The sequence below is a fragment of the Phalacrocorax aristotelis genome, chromosome 3 (genome assembly GCF_949628215.1).
Source record: "Phalacrocorax aristotelis chromosome 3, bGulAri2.1, whole genome shotgun sequence".
NCBI lineage: Eukaryota > Metazoa > Chordata > Aves > Suliformes > Phalacrocoracidae > Phalacrocorax > Phalacrocorax aristotelis.
Window position 1 is genome coordinate 59,090,818 of NC_134278.1, and position 15,866 is coordinate 59,106,683.

General features: G+C 41.1%; 1 protein-coding gene across 6 annotated transcripts in view; it reads left to right on the plus strand.

Moving 5' to 3' along the window:
- NCOA7 (nuclear receptor coactivator 7) overlaps positions 1 to 15,866 on the plus strand; it is a 92,807-nt gene that overhangs the window by 30,706 nt on the left and 46,235 nt on the right. For 4 of the 6 annotated variants that reach the window (XM_075087566.1, XM_075087562.1, XM_075087564.1 and 1 more), the window contains one exon: positions 8,992 to 9,245. The exons of 1 other annotated variant lie outside the window; for it this stretch is intronic. In XM_075087566.1, the coding sequence (XP_074943667.1) occupies positions 8,992 to 9,245 (254 nt within the window). Of the gene's footprint in view, positions 1 to 5,755; positions 5,776 to 8,991; positions 9,246 to 15,866 lie in introns of those variants that run through there. One more of the 6 variants, XM_075087565.1, reaches the window with a different exon arrangement.

The following is a 15,866-nucleotide window of genomic DNA, read 5'->3' on the forward strand; positions in this document are numbered from 1 at the left end:
AGTGATCATTTAAATAAAGAAATAATTGAATTTTTGCCTTGACTTTGATCACTGACTTCCTGACCATGGTTACTTTGGATCTCCCCAACCTTGCCAGTCAGCAAAGTCAGCCAGGTGACTTCACTTACTGAGTTGAGCCAACTTATTCAATGTTAAGGTCCTCTTTATGAAGAAAACAATTATTTCTCCTCTTCCCTGCTGCTGTTAGAGAAACAGAGTCACTGTTTCCTTGGTTTTTGCAGCAGGGGAAGCTGCCTGCTTCCCAGCCCTCGCAGCGCAAACCTTCATGAAAATTCCCCAACATCAAAGTGCCTTTTCTGAATAAGTGGAAGGAAGCTGCCACAAACTGCTTCAGTGCTCCTGTCCAGAGGTCTGTTGGGCATCGCATGGCCTGTGTCTGGTTTGGCTTTCTGGCTTCCTCGTTTTGCTGATCTGAGTCTAACATTGCAGAGAACAAGTAAGGCTGTAGCTTGACAAGCCCTTTGGTCTGGGCAAAGTCCCTCTGAACGGGCGCTGCTGCTGGGAGGAGCAGTCTTGTCTCCTCCTTTGGCCTTCTCCTTTGTGTCGATAAAAACGTTAGCACAGTCAAGTAGGGTATAACGGGGGAGACATCAGATTTTGAAAAATTAGTTTATGCATTGGCACTTCTGCTGCGTTATCTTTAACGTAGATAATCTCTTAGATCTGGTCCCTATGGAGCTGCAAGACACGCTTGTGTGCGAGAGTGGGCGCAACTCCTGGGGACAGGATCAGTGGTGAGCAGAGAGGTGCTGCCTTTTGCTGACAGAAGTGTCTTAAAACACTTCTTTGAGCTACAAGGTTTTCCTGAAATAGTACCATGTTCCTCCTAGGGTTTTGCTCTGCTTTTTGCCCCAATACTGCTGCACTCACCATGCTTTCTCTGACAGGGGCCAGTGAGTGCTTGCAGGGATTCTTCACGAGTGTGCCCACACATATATAGGTTTCTAGCAGTTTGTGGTGTAGGTACCTGCTGAAGAAGGAAAAGAATAAAAAAAAATTTAAAAAAACTGTATCCCTGTGACTGTTCTCCACAGCCCTTCGTAGGCCATGCCATGATAGAAAAAACAACTGTGAATATTTATCTGTTGTTTATGTCTTTGGCAAACACAGCCTGCCTAAGCTATTTATTTTTAGCTGCTTTTCACCTTATCTGAAAGCCTTTCTTGAAAGAATTTAATGTGGTGCCCTTGGTACTCCTCCTATAAGAAATACCAAAATACCATTCCCTGAGGTTTTTTCTCCTGGAGGTGGGTTGAGCTACGTTACCACCGCACAATGTATGGCACATTTCCCCTGGATTTTGCTTTAACTGACCGTTGATATTAATCTACTGTTTTATCACTTCATTGTAAATGTTTGTTGCTGTTTGAATCACTGAGCGCTAAATTTCCTTCTGACTGTTTCCAGTCAGTTTAATCAGTACTAAAGCTGGCTCTGTATTATCAGGAAAGTCCAGAACTTACCTGATATGAGAAAGTGCAGCGATGACTGTACAGAGTGGTACACGTCGCCCACAGCTCCCTGTGAACCCTGCCGTCATCTTTCTTCTTTTGGGTTGTCTTCAGTTCTTGCACTGTATTTCCCCATGTTAATCAATTACTAATTTAAAAGGGCCTTTCTCTTTGTTTCATGGAAGTTGAGTTCTTTGAAGAGTGTTAAAAATAGAGGCAGGGAGCGGGAGGAGTTTATCAAAGTTTTGGGGAGAACTTGAGATGTGTTTCAGCCAGCCTGATTACCATGTGCTTATTGTCCTTGTGAAATAATCTTAGTAGTTTTAACATGATGTGACTCTCCGGTGCAGAATCTGCACAGCTTCCCAGTAACGCCCTCTGTTGCTGTGTGACTGCAGTTCCCATTTTCTGACGGTTTCAGCCAGCTGATGTCAAGGGGAGTGGGGGCTTGGGGAGCTGGCGCTGAGCGTGGGAGAGCAGCTGGAGCCCAGCACCGCCTGGAAGTGACCAGGCAAGGCCGTTCCTCCCTGGCCAGGGCTTCGGTGCAGGGAGAGCGTCTTGCTGAGACGCTTTGGTGGGAAGAATTCATTGCATGTGTGGGAGCAGCTTGGGATGATTAACAAACACAAGTATCCAGCACCCTTAGCAGAGAAGAGGAAGAGCAGGATGGGAGTGTGGAAAGGGTCCAGTGGCATTAGTGACAAGATAGATCTGTGGTGCGGGCTCAATTGAACAAGCCTGTTAAATGAACTTCAGGCAAAGTTAAAGGAGTCATCTGAAGGGAGGGATTTCTACGTTTTGCCTTCTGCCTAAAGCTGTTCTTTGAGAGCCTGCAGTAGCTGAGGTTGTAAGAGAAGGAATTCAATAGATGCCTAAATCAAACAAAACAGCTTTCCCAAATCCTTGCCCTATGGAAAAGATTTTATTATTAAATTGTTGTCATGGTAATGGAGTGCTGAATACATCGTAACTTCTTTTGCTAAGTAAACAGAAAAGATGGGGATATTTTTTTTCCTTTGAAAGAAATAAAGTTTATTAAGCTTTGTGGGAACCTTGTTGTCTTAAATTTAAGAAAATAGAAGCTTTCTGACAGCTCAAAACTCTCTTGAGTTTTACCCTGGGAAATGGTGATCATTTTTTCCCCTTAAAATAAACAAAACGAGAGCTCAAGTGGGATGTTTAAAATTCCCTGATATCAGTCAGAAGACTGGGGGGAAAATTAATATATTTTCATTTAATCTAATAATTTAGTATTTTTTTCTATCAGAAGATACAATGTCTTTAAAATTCCAGACAGCTTTACTACAAATCCTTCCCTCCATGTTACAAATGATGAAACAGAGGTAGTGTGGCTTGTTTTTTGTAAGCTAGTGGCAGTATCAGGAAGAAGGCAGAGATACCCTGATTGTCAGTACAGCTCTTTACTCTTTGGAGCATGCCAACTTCCATGACTGACCATGTGTGAAACGTGGTGCTGCTATTTGTTGTAAATTAGTAATAGGAGTTCCAATAAAAGTGAAAATTTCCGGCTTTGACCTGTGCTGCTGATATCAGAGCTTTCTGTAGTTGCTCTTTGTCATTGGGAATGACCAGAGTACAGACACTTTTCAGTGTTTGCAACCACCGTACTGCAACCACGCTGTTGTCCATGATAACCATTTCAGAGTAATGGTTTTGGTTTTTTTCTTTGCAGTTAATTGTTTAAATCTCTCATAAAAAAAGTGCTCCATCCCTTATTTTTGCCTTAATAGTCTGTTTTAATAGTAAACATACAGCCTTGCGGCTTGCTCATTTCCAAAACAGGGCACATACCAGCCTGAAATGACTGGTGTTTCATAGAGAGTGCTTTCTCGCAGGGTGGATGCTGTTGTGTTTTAGAAAGATTTCTCACTGAGAACGAAGGGTTTTGTATTCATTTCTGTCATAAAGTGAAAGTAGCCACACTGAGGAGGTCAGGAGTGAAACATTAAGGTCTGGCAAGCAGTCTGACTTCCTTTGGTTTTGCAAACAGTAATGATTTATTTTGTCTAAGATTGCTTATTCGTCAGGTTACATCAGATGGGATGAGAGCACAGCCATGCCTGGAGCTGGCCTAGTCGTGCTGGCACTGAGCTGGGTGAAGGGAGAGAGGGGTGGTCTGTGCTGGCCGAAATAGAGTGGCTACTAGGATCAGGCCAGTGGGTGCCTAACGGGGATTTTTTACAGTAAGGTTTCTGTATGTAGTTTTTTTAATGTCATTAATTTGATTTATTTAGCTGTTCTGGATGTCATGCAGGGTACAAAGAAATTAGTAGATATTGTATTGTGTGCAGAGACTTAATTAAAATTGTTAATTCTGAATGAAATAAGTGGGCAGTATATAATTTCATATGCAGAGTAAATAAACAAGAATCTTTGTGGGAACAAAACAGATTAAGATATTTGAAGTGTCTGAAAGTGGTTTTTTTGTGTGGGTTTTTTTTTTAACAAGTTCTGTTTATCTTATTGCATATATGCATAAATGGATTAAAAAAACCCACAGCATTTGTAGAACGCAATCTGTTTGTGCCGTGCAGGATGTTAAGCTGATTGCAAGCCAGATATCAAGGCATGTTTTGGAGGATACACATTGTGGAAGATTTCCCAAAAGGAAAACTGTGTCAGCTTCAAGATAAAATGAAGATTTATTTTCCCTTCCCCCTTCTTTTTTTTAATATTTTTTGGAAGGTCACTTTGTTAGATTCTTTTGTTTCTAAAGCGAGAGTTGTCCATGCTGTGTGATTTTTATTACTCCAATACATCGTAAAATTCATGCCTTGTTATCCTAGGAGTTCTTTAGATCATCCTGTGATATGGACATAGTGCTTTGTCTGTGATCAATTATTAGATGTCAAATGAGGTCCTATTCAATTGTTTGTTAGGCATCTCTGTTGAATAAGTGTTAACCAAAACCAAATGGAATTTCTAGAAAAAAAAATTACTGACAGACTTCCATTTCTTTATTGTCTCAGTGTCAGAGTTGCATAAGCTTTTCTGGTTGCTTGTAGTCTTCTAGTGAAAGTTGTGCAGCTAACAACACCCCTTTTTTCTCTGATCAGTTTTCTTTTTACACTACCATCTTAGTGCAATGGGAAATTCAGGCTATTCTAAAAAGGCAGATTTATTTGCCTTTTGTAGGCATTCAAACAGACTTAGGTCTGGAAGATGAAGTAGGCCATTTCTTGAAATCTTTCCTAGCTCTTTTCCTGTAAGTCAGTGCCCAAGCTATTAAGCAGTCAGTTGCAAATTAATTTAAGTGAGTGCTGCTGACCTTGTATTTTTACCTGACTACTCTGAAATTATGTCCATTTCAGACCGTTAGCCTGTATTAAATGGTATGAGAATAGTTGTTGTGTTGCAGAAAGTTTCTGCTCCTTGTTTCCTCTGTAGAGTGAATGCCTGAAAGATCTCTGCAGCCAGCTCTCGGTGCCTGTTAAGAACCAGTTCCTTTGATTCACATGGGACTCAGTGGAAAAGCCCCCATGCCATCCATTGGGCACAGTGACAGACTGAAAACTTTTACTGTAAACTCTGTATTTGGACAGACTTAGAAAATGGCATATCAGTTGTTGCTCAGAAAACATTTTGAGGACTTTAAGAGGATGCCTATGTATAAAATCACAAGAAATGCTTTGCTTGTCAGAACCAATTAGCTTGAAAAAACATTATCTGGTGTCTAAATGAAATTACGGATGTGTAAGACTTTCCTCAGAAACTGGAGTGTTTTTGCAGGTAAGGTAAGCTGTTTGTTCCTCCTGCCCTCCTTTTTTCTCTCTCCCTCTTCCTTCCCCCAGCAACTTCCCTACTGATACACAACATATCCATTGACTGTGATACAGAAAAACAGACATCTTGTACAGTAACACCTTATCCACTCACTGGAAAAGATGCATATTGTTTTGTCTGAAAGGCTGATTTAATTGCAAAACCTGACACTGGTCAGACTGAGGGCATTTATTTATTTATTTATTTGGCCTTCAGCTCCCTTTTGCTCTCATAACCATTATGACAAGACTGAATATTAGTTTTATTCAGAGAAGTCCCCGTTTAAAATTGAACAAAACCCCTCAAAATCTTCCAAAGTAGTGGAAAAAGGAAATAATTTGACAAATGGTGTTCTTAAATCCATCTTCTGTGGCAGCTCTTGCCGTGAAGGGTGGGAAATACCTGAGAGCTGGCAGAAGAACAGATGAGACCTTCAGCGTCCAGCTTCTTCAGGAGGTGATGGGTTTGAAATCTGAGCAGGAGAGGGGCTGGCGGCTTGTGTGGGCTGCGGGATGTGCAGGTCAGTGTGAGAGGTGGACTGGTAGAGGCTGGAGGGGGTGCTTCAGGGGGATGGAGTTTTGTTTTAAGATGCAGTATACCGTCTGGCTGTCTTCTTCACAGCTCAATCTCTGCCGCACTGTACCAGCGCATGTTAGTAATGAATTGCCCTGTGTGTATACAGGCCTCTGTACTTGCTATACTAAGAGGGTGCACAGAACAATGTCAAAAAGCATAGTAAATTTGAGGGAGCTGTTACAGTTTTAAGTGCTGTTGAAGGCTTGTTTTGGTTCCTTGGGATATTATAGTTCAGGTTTTTCAAGAGTAAGTGGAATGCTTTGCATAATTTTGGCCAGGCTTTAGAGACCTCTAAAAGCAGCATCTTCTGAGCAGAGATGATAACCCCAGGCAGAGTTGCAGTAACTTCGAATCCTGTGACAAATGCCAAGGATAATCAGTCCACATCCAGTATTTCTTTCTAGTGCCAAGGTTGCCTCTTTGAGAGCTGCATGGTCATTGCCTTGAAACTGAGCAGTGGGCAAGAGGGGTAGGCTTGGCATTATCTGAAAATATGATGCTTGCCACGAGGACGGAATAAAAATTATGCAGTACACAGATCCTCGATCACTCTTACCTGAAAGGTGCCCGTGGCGTTGCCCATCACAGCAGCAGCTGTGTGCTGGGGATGCTGTAGGTTGTCTGATGAGCTCTTGCTGGGCTGTGGTACATGGGAATCAGGCAAGATTAAAACTATAGGGAGAAGCATCAGTCAGTTAGGTTGCAGTTAGACAGTCGTTTCAGCTTTCCTCTTTTCTGTCACTAATGGACCAGTTCTGTTTTAGCTCTTTATTCTTAAAGTTGCCTAGGGTAACTTTGAAAACTCTGTGTCAAGTGATTATGTTTTAAGGAGAGTACTGATGGAAGCTGTTAGTATTGTCACGAGGACTGTTGACCTCTAGAGATGTTTTTCTCATTCCTTTTTTTTTTTCCCTCAGAAAAAAAGGTTCTGTGTTTCCATTATCAGTTTTCTTTTTGCTGTTTTGAGATACTACATATATGCTACAGAAAGCTCACTTAACAGAGTTTGTGATCAAAACAAACTAGGAATCTGAGGATAGAAGGCGCTGGTGCAATATGAGTAGAAATGGGGCTGTGAGTGGGTGCTCGCCACCAGTTCTCATCTCCTGAAGCTGATGATTGGGGTACCCTGTGATATGCACACGTGCAGGAACGATGTTGAGTCATAGAGTAAAACATCAGGGCCCTGTCTGACTTACAAGTCTGGAATCAAGTGCAAGCGTGAGGTAAAGATACGCCATTTCAGTGTAGAGGGCTGCTTTGCAAAGACTTCTACCAGGGCTAAATACAGACATTGTGTATGCAATGTGACTGTAATGTTTTGCGGTTGCTATGGCAGCCTTTGATCAGGACTGTGGCTTATTAGTCAAAAATAAGCTTTCTCTGCATACTCAAATTTTCATTAGCCTAAACAAAACACTTTTATAGAGATGTGTTCACTTTTATCTTTTATAAATCCCCGTAGGTTGTTTTCATATGTAGTCAGGACCTGATCTGTAGTTTCACACACTAAACCTCTCTCGCTGTGCAGAGTGTGAACTACTACTAGTTGTCTCACAAATCAGTGGGTTTGAATGAATGGGAGAGGACTGCAGAAGCAGGACCCATCCTCACTGAGTTGGCTGCAGTGTGGGTCTCCTGATACTGTACTTCGGGAAGCATTTCAGAAATATGTATACGTACGTGTGTGATAGACACAGCTTTTGCAAGACAATCTTCTGAAATGTTTCACTGGAAAGCGTAGGTCACGTGGTTTGAAAAACCGCCCTTCTCTGAGGTCTCAGGCTGGTTATTCTAAACCTGGGAACTGGTTTTAATGTTTTCATTAAGGAGGGGGGAAGTGTGTAGCCTGAAATGTCTCACTATAATTCTCAAATGCTCTCTGTATTTATTTTTATGTTGTAGCCTGAAAAAAATATATTGATGGAATATAAATATGAAAGGTGGAAGGAAAAATCTCTGAAATTCCTGCATTATATTAATAACTTAATGTATTAAGTTTTCCCTTACGTAAACTGCTGCTTTGAAATCACGTAACCTTTCCCCATTTGGGGTGACTCATTGATTGTCTCTATTTTCTATGCATAATTCTTCCTGTGCATGTAACAAAGGTTTTAGCATCAACATGATTAATAGACTACTCCCTCCCTTAGGTACCTTGTAACTAAGAAGTTAATGTACTAGAGAGAAGGATCATTAGGTAGATTAGTTTTTTGTTTTGTGTGGTATGTCAGTGATTCTTAATTAAGGACTGTTTCAGTGACGCTGACCCTCAACCCATAAAGTCAGCCTTTGCTCTCGCTAACCAAAGTCAGTGCTAAAAATGGTGATTTAGCAGAAAATTCCCTGTTAGGATTCCTGAAGCATCTTTTTCACTTGAGCTGTGCTTTAAGGAGTCTTCTAAAAAGAAAATACTCTTGTTGCTATAGTGATAAGTTCGAAAATTTACAGGTAGCTTGTTAAGATTTCTCTCGGAAGAGCTATAGCAACTGGAAAATGTTCCCTCACAAGCAGTTTGCAGCCACATCGGTCACACTGTGGAAGGAGCTGCTGGGTGACACTTGGAGTACCAGGTGGTGCGGGTTGTGCAAGAACAGGTGTGGAGTAGCATGGGTGGCTGCTGGGAGATAACCTTGGACAAAATGGAAATAAATAACAAGTTTATATCAAAACAAGTGGCTTTATAAAGCAGGAGCAGTTGACTGTGAAGTTATGTTAGCTGTTGCATTATAATACATTATGACCTAAGGTTTTATTTTATTCTAAGCTTCATCTTGAAAATGCAATTCAGTGTCTTGTTTCTGCGTTTTTATGTATGATGGTTTAAACACAAAACAACTTTTCAGTGTTTTTTTGTTTGCTTGTTTCTTTTTCTCCATTCCTCCTTCCCTGGAAACAACAGTAAAAACTTTATTACCTTTTTTGTTACTCTTGAGACGAGATCCCTGAGGTCACAATATGATGACTGAAGAGTGTTCTATAGGATAAGCTTAGCTACCAAGTTACTAACAAAGTGTGTGGCTTTTACTGAGTTGTAAGGAATTCTGATAATAAGTTAATTTTTAAAAAATCAAGTTAGTAAGTGAGTTAACTTGTCTGTAGAGGTTGGCTACATCTTAATGTTTGTTGGGTTTTGTTTTTTTTTTTACTTTATGCATAGTTTGAAAAAGAAAAGGCAAGCCAAACAAAACACTGAGACTGTCTCTGCCAATTCCCCTGGATCTCCCGTTTCCAGAACACCTTCTGAGAAAGATGATGAAAGTAAAGTTATTTTGGAGCAAATCAGTTCCTCTGAAGACAACTGTAAAGTTGCTGGGGAAAAGGAAACTGTTCCAGACAAAGAAAAGAGAAAGAAAAAATACAATCAACTGAAAGACATCAGACGCACAGAACTTAAAAGATACTATAGTACTGGTGAGTTATGTTAATGCTACAATATTTTGAAATATGTTTGTTTTGATAGCTTGTTAATGTACTTTTCTCATGTTCTATAGGCCTTCCTTAAAAGGATAATTGACTTTGGATATCCTTCCTGTAAAAACAAACAAAACTGTATTTCTGCTTATCATCTGGTTCTAACTTTAACCTTGCAATTCTTAAACCATATGTATTTCTTGTTTCTCAGTTCTAAAACTCAGAGTTGTTATAGGCAACAGTTAAGTTTATTGCTTGCTTTTTTAAAATATTTGTCTTCAGTGTTTTATGGGGCTGGGGTTCCATTTTTTGGTGGCATTGTTTGTTTCATAAATTGATGTATACTGCTTAAGACTTCAGTCTTAACTCATATTCATTTTGTCTGCTGAAGTGTAAACAAGTACGCAAATGAATGACATATTTTTAAACAAGATGTTTAAGGACTTGTGTGCTGAAAAGCTCGTTTCTCCCCCACCCTTTATCTGTATCAGTACCTCAGTCAATCATATATATCTTTTTTAGATTTATTCTTGCAAGTAATTCAGAAAAAATCAGTTTGTGCATAAGTATATGTGAGATGAGTCATATACACATCTGTTTGCAGTTCTGGACTGTAATCTGTTAGATACTCTTAAGTAATTTTAGATATGATTTATGAAATACTTCTCCAGCCAAAGTTTCTCTTGGTATTTTGTAGGAATGATCTTTTAGATTAAGAGAACTCTGGTTCCATTTTGGAAGGAATCCTTTTTTAAAGAGAAGGCAGGCAACAGAAAATAGTAGTTATCCTAGAGGTGGACTTCTTCCCTCCTAAGGAGCCATTAGGAGAAGGAAATGAATCTGCAATAAAAATGTTGTTATGCATTGACTGGCGTATGTAGACTAGTCCACACCCGGAGGTTGCCTTTTATGCGGCAACATGGGTCTTACCAAAAAGACGATAAATCTTGGAGTAATGTTTCCTGGCAAGCTCAAGAGTTTACCGTGATCTATTGATCAGTCCAATGTTTTTGGCAAGTTTAAATCTGATGAGATCAGTAATCTCAGCACTAAAAGAAAACTTGCCTCTCTCTGTCTGAAGTTCTGGCCTCAGTGTTCTTGATATAAAATCTGCAGAAAGACAACTGGAGAATTGTTAATGAATGAACCTGTGAACTCTGTTTTGTTAGTGTGCTACTTGAAAAAAACCACACACATCAAAATATAAAATCCTGTTGCATTCCTAGTAAAGTGCTTCTGCTAAAAGCAGCAATTTATTGTTCATTTGTACCTAAAGGTATTTGGGTTTATTTTTGAGGTAGCTGAATTTTGGTTCTCTAATGTTTCAGTAGTTTTGTGAAAAATGCTTCAACAATTCACGCATGCCGTGGAGAGATGGGGAGGAGAGAGATGATGGCATCCCTCTCTCACTTGAATAGCGCTGTAGGGCTGGTGAGGAGAGCATAGGTCGACTTTGGCTTGTCATCCGACAGTCAATACAAACTCAGGTTTTATTAATGTTTGTTTCATGAGTGTTCCCATGTTTCATGTGGACTGGCATCGTTGCGAGGGGGACTTGAATTGCTACTGGCTGTCATGCAGGTGTGCAAAGCCTCTGGGTTCTGCAGAAATACAGAATTTTTGTTGAGAAATACAAGAATTTAATGCTGCTGTTGAGCAGAGCACAGACCCAACTGACAAAATCCATAGCGAGAGAAACTGTTTTGTTATTTAAACATGTGCTTTCAGTTGTTCCTAAATAAAGACTTTTACCCAACCGGAGCATCAAAATTGTGGAAGTGAAAGTTTGAAGAGAGGTAGAAAATAGTTGACTGTGAAACAAGTGCAGTAGCTCCACATTCCCTATGCAGCTCTCAAAGTGAAGTCATTTCAGCAGAATCGTTAGTTGCAGTAGTATTAATCTGCGTATCTTAACACCTGCCTTTTGTCCACTGCAGCTATACCTGGCAGTGGTTACCGGCTTAGCCGTTTGTTTCTGCTCCTCTCCTGAAAGCTGCCGCCTTTGCTAACCTCCCAAGCAGTTTCTGAGAGCTCTCCCTACACCAGTAGCAGCCTGTACGAACTGGACTTGTTTAAATAGTTAGCATTCACCTGCATGCGTCAGAGGACAAAACCGTCCGTCTCGCTGAGCTGAGTTCTGCCAGAAGGTGTGCGTTCAGCAGTGAACTGCTGGAAGATGTTAGCTGCAGTGGTGGGAAGGTACTACCAAATCTGTAAAGACTTAATTTTTTAATTGTTCATATACTTTCATATGAAAATGGCTTAGAGGGATTATCCGTGCATATACATCTGTTGTCTTTATTTAACGTTATGGATGCTGTCATGGTTTAGCCTCAGCTGGTAACCAAGCACCACAGAGCTTCTCGCTCACTCCACCCTGTGGTGGGATGGGGAAGAGAATCAGAAGGGTAAAAGTGAGAAAGCTCGTGGGTTGAGGTAAAGACAGTTTAACAGGTAAAGCAAAAGCCACGTGCAGAAGCAAAGCAAACCAAGGAATTAATTCACTCCTTCCCATGGGCAGGCAGGAGTTCAGCCGTCTCCAGGAAAGCTGGGCTCCATCATGCGTAATGGTTACTTGGGAAGACAAATGCCATCACTCCAAATGTCCTCCCTTCCTTCTTCCTCCCCCAGTTTTATATGCTGAGCGTGATGTCACATGGTGTGGGATACCCCTTTGGTCAGCTGGGGTCAGCTGTCCCAGCTGTGCCCCCTCCCAGATTCTCATGCACCTGGCAGAGCTTGGGGAGCTGAAAAAGTCCTTGACTTGTGTAAGCACTACTTAGCAACAACTAGAACATCTGTGCATTATCAACTCCAATCCAATCAAAAATCAACTCCAATCAAATCCAAAACAGCCCCATACTAGCTACCATGAAGAAAACTAACTCTATCCCACCCAAAACCAGGACATTGCATATACCTGCATTTTTTTTCTTCCACATGCTTTTTTCCCCGCTGTGTTGTCCCTTTATTGATGTTTCTGAGGTGCTCTGACTAAAATAGCCCCTCTCCCCTACTTACGGTTAACCATTTTTCTGAGTATGTTTCGACAAGGGCTTGGGGGTTTTGTTTGGTGGTTGGTTTTTTACAATTACCTAGCTTTGACTTAATGTCTAGAATTTTAAGAAAATCTGATACAGGAATTAATAATTCTTTTTCTAAATGCTCTCTGCACTTTTCCAAAATGCTTAGTTTTCCTAGTCAAAAGAAAAATTCATTAGATGTAGCAACATTCTTGCACATTCTCATCTCTGTGTTGATATGATGATGCATACGTATTTTATTTTGTGGCTTAACAGAGGTCCTGTCGTAAGCTGCTTTGAGCCTGGAAGGGTCGTGTCTGTCAGTCTAACAGAATGAAGACCCCTGCCCTCTGAATAATGTCCCTTTCATATTTCACAGGGCTATAAAGCCTTCTTTATTTCTTGTTCCAAGACAAACAAGGAAGGAACGTCACATCTCACTATAATTTGTTCCTTGCATACTATGTCCCTTCATTAGAAGTTTGTGAATGTGTTTGCCTTTATGAATTCTTAAAGTGAAGATGTCACTGTCAGCATTTTTCGCTTTGAATGTTACCCATTTTAATGGATTTGTGCAAGGGCTGATACTGTCAGGAGGATTTTGTTGGCTCTATAAATACCCCTTCTCCGGTGGAAAGACTGGCACAGTTTCTGAAGGCTGCGGAGAACAGGAGGTGGTGGTGCTCCCTGCCATGGTTTGTAGGAAAGAGAGTGGTTAAAAGACTTCACTTATTCTTTGAAGAAGATGGAAGCGCAGTGGTGGAGGGAGGAGCTCCTCGCCTGGGATCCAGGTGCTGTGTTGTGTTAATGCCTGTAGCCAGCGGGTGGCATCACCTAGCCGAGGAGGAGGAGTTGTGACTGGGGCATCCTCTAGAAGGGGACCCTCCAGCATTGCTCTCCCCAGCTGAGATTGTTCTGTACAGCATATCTGCTAGCACTGTGGTGGCACCATTACAAATAACCTAATGGTATGAGGTATTGATCGTTTCTCTTCAGGCACTGCTAAATGGCTGAACAGATCCCACTGCCAGAAGGTTTCTCCTGCATAACCTCATCGTTTCTTTTTCTCATAGCTCTTGTGTTGTTGTTCAATGGTGCTATAATTCTGAAATATATTTGTACCATTCAGTCTCCAAATCTCTGAGACAACGGCAGGTGTAGCCCTTGTTTTCATGTCTTAAAACAACAGGCTCTAATACTGTTCTTCTTTCCTGAGAACTAAGGGCAATAACACTCTATTTTTGCCTCATCTCTTGGCTTACATGGCAATCAGCTTCTTAACTTGGTCGTCTCACCCTTTCTGCTGTTGTTGCTGCAGTAATCTTCTTTCAGACTCCCAGGAATGTGTCGGTCTGGCACAGACACATTGGTTGCATGGGCACCCTGGCTGCTATACACGGTGCCCAGGATGCTTTCCACTTCTTGGGATAACCTAGCTGACCTAGTTCTGCAGCTTGGCTGCTTAGTTCAGACACACTTACCGTGGGAAGCCTGTTTTTGTTGGAAGATATTGACTTGGTAAGCTTCGATTTATTGTTTGTTTGTTTACTTATTTATTTTACCTACCCCTCCATGTCACAGGCTCTAAAACACTTTCACAAACACGGGGCGAGTTGCAGGAACCCAGCACCAGAATTGTAATGGCCTGAAGGCACTGGTTTGTTTGCTCTAGGGCAGGATGCACATCTTGGGGACAGACTCATTAGGTGGACTCCTGTGAGATTAGGAAACCACGACTCCTGTCAGCAATTGCTAAGCTGAATGAAGATGGTTGTGTTTTGCCACTGAAGCCAGTGAGACAGGAAAAAAGGTGACCTTCTAAAAGCAGGCAGCGTAACAGTGGTGTAAACTGGGGTTGAGTGCAGTCCTCTGAATTGTGTCCATATATTTATTCCAGCATGATATAATGCATCTTTGTACCAGATGAGTAGAATATTCCGAGATTGCACTGATTTCACTTGAAATAATAAGATGTCAGCATATGTAAGGAATTGGTATCAATTTAAAAAATGTATCAGAAAGAAAAGTTTTGTTTAGGTGACTTGCCCTATGTCACACAAATAAAATCCAGTTAACTAGCTTGCCATTCTGCTCTCTAACCATAAAGCCCTCCTTTCTTCTTCACTGTACGGTGTTCAATTTCTGCAGCAAGTGAGTGGGAGGTGAGACTAACAAAACCTCCTCTTGCTGTACCTCTGGTTTCTGTCCAAAGCAAGCAGGAGTCCCAGACACTGTGACAAGAGTCCTAAGAGGGGAAAAATGGTATGGCCCATGTAATGAGGCAGTGTATTGTATGTTGAATAGGAGGTGCCAAAGTATCTCCCCAGAGTCCAGAGGCAGAAAACAGATGCCTTTTTGACTCGTCCTCTCTGCTGTCACTCAGGCAGGGGGTGATGCGATACTGGAGCAGTGTGGCATGCATGTAGTTACCGAGCCTCGGAATGTTCTGGGTAGCTGGCCAAGAACAAATGTTAGTAAATAAATGAGAGAGGGCATAGCAATTTTCATCACCCATAATGTGGTGAGATTTGCCCTGACTGGCACAGAATCAGCAGAGGCAGCTCCCGTGACACCAGTAGCACTCGCTGTTTCAAAGTTGAAAGTTGCTTGTAATAGAATAAAAATTTATAGAGAATTTAAATTTAATAAAAAGGTGGGGCACTTACTGAGCCCACTTTACATAATAGTTTCTAATAGTTAGGTCGTTTGCTAAATAGGCTTAATATGAAGTGGACTTTTCAGTATATATTGAGTTGAAAGTTGAAACTTACTTCTGCTAATGAGTCCTGGTTTTGTCTTTTCTACTACCTGGTACAGTTATTCAATGGTAGAATGCAGCTGAGGACATAATTGAGGTGCTAGTCATAAAAAGGTAGAGTACATTTATATGGATTTTCTTATTTTTTTAAATTCATGCTGGTTATTAGCTAACTGTAATCAGGCCTTATCTCAGGGCTTGATTTGGTCAGCCCTATTTGTGTAGCAAAGTACTTTGTATTTTAAGTAAGGCAATTGATTTACAAACTGGAGTACTGTTTCCAATTTCTTAATATTTTTAATATTAAGTTTCTTAATACAACAGTGAGAGGAACAGGATCTGAATTTTCCCAAGTTCTGAGACCTTTCTTTAGCCTTTGTGTTTCAGGCTGGCTTCAGACAGCAAAAATGAGAGTAGTTGTAAGGAGGTGTGAAAAGGGAAATAATTTGTCTTCCAAAATCAAGATCTGGAATAAAATTAAAGCAGCATAGGAAGAAGTTTATTTGGTTGTAATTGCCTGTGTAGAATAACAAGGGGTTTGGAATAACTTACATGTAGGTGTAAACTGGATGTGGTTGGCAGTGGCTGGTTGGGAAGCTTCAGGTAGTTGGTATATTAGCACTGGTTGCGGAAACCATGTGGGAAGAATGAGGTGGACGAGGGACTGAAAGCCAGCCATTTTCAGATCACTTGTTTTGGAATAAGAACAAATGCTCTCAAATCCCAGGGGACTGATGTTAATGCCACCAGGTTATAGTCAAGCTGGGCTGTTAATTGGTGTTTACAAGAAACTGTGGCATGCAGAAGGGCTGCCTTGTCCGCTGACAGGCAGAACTTGAT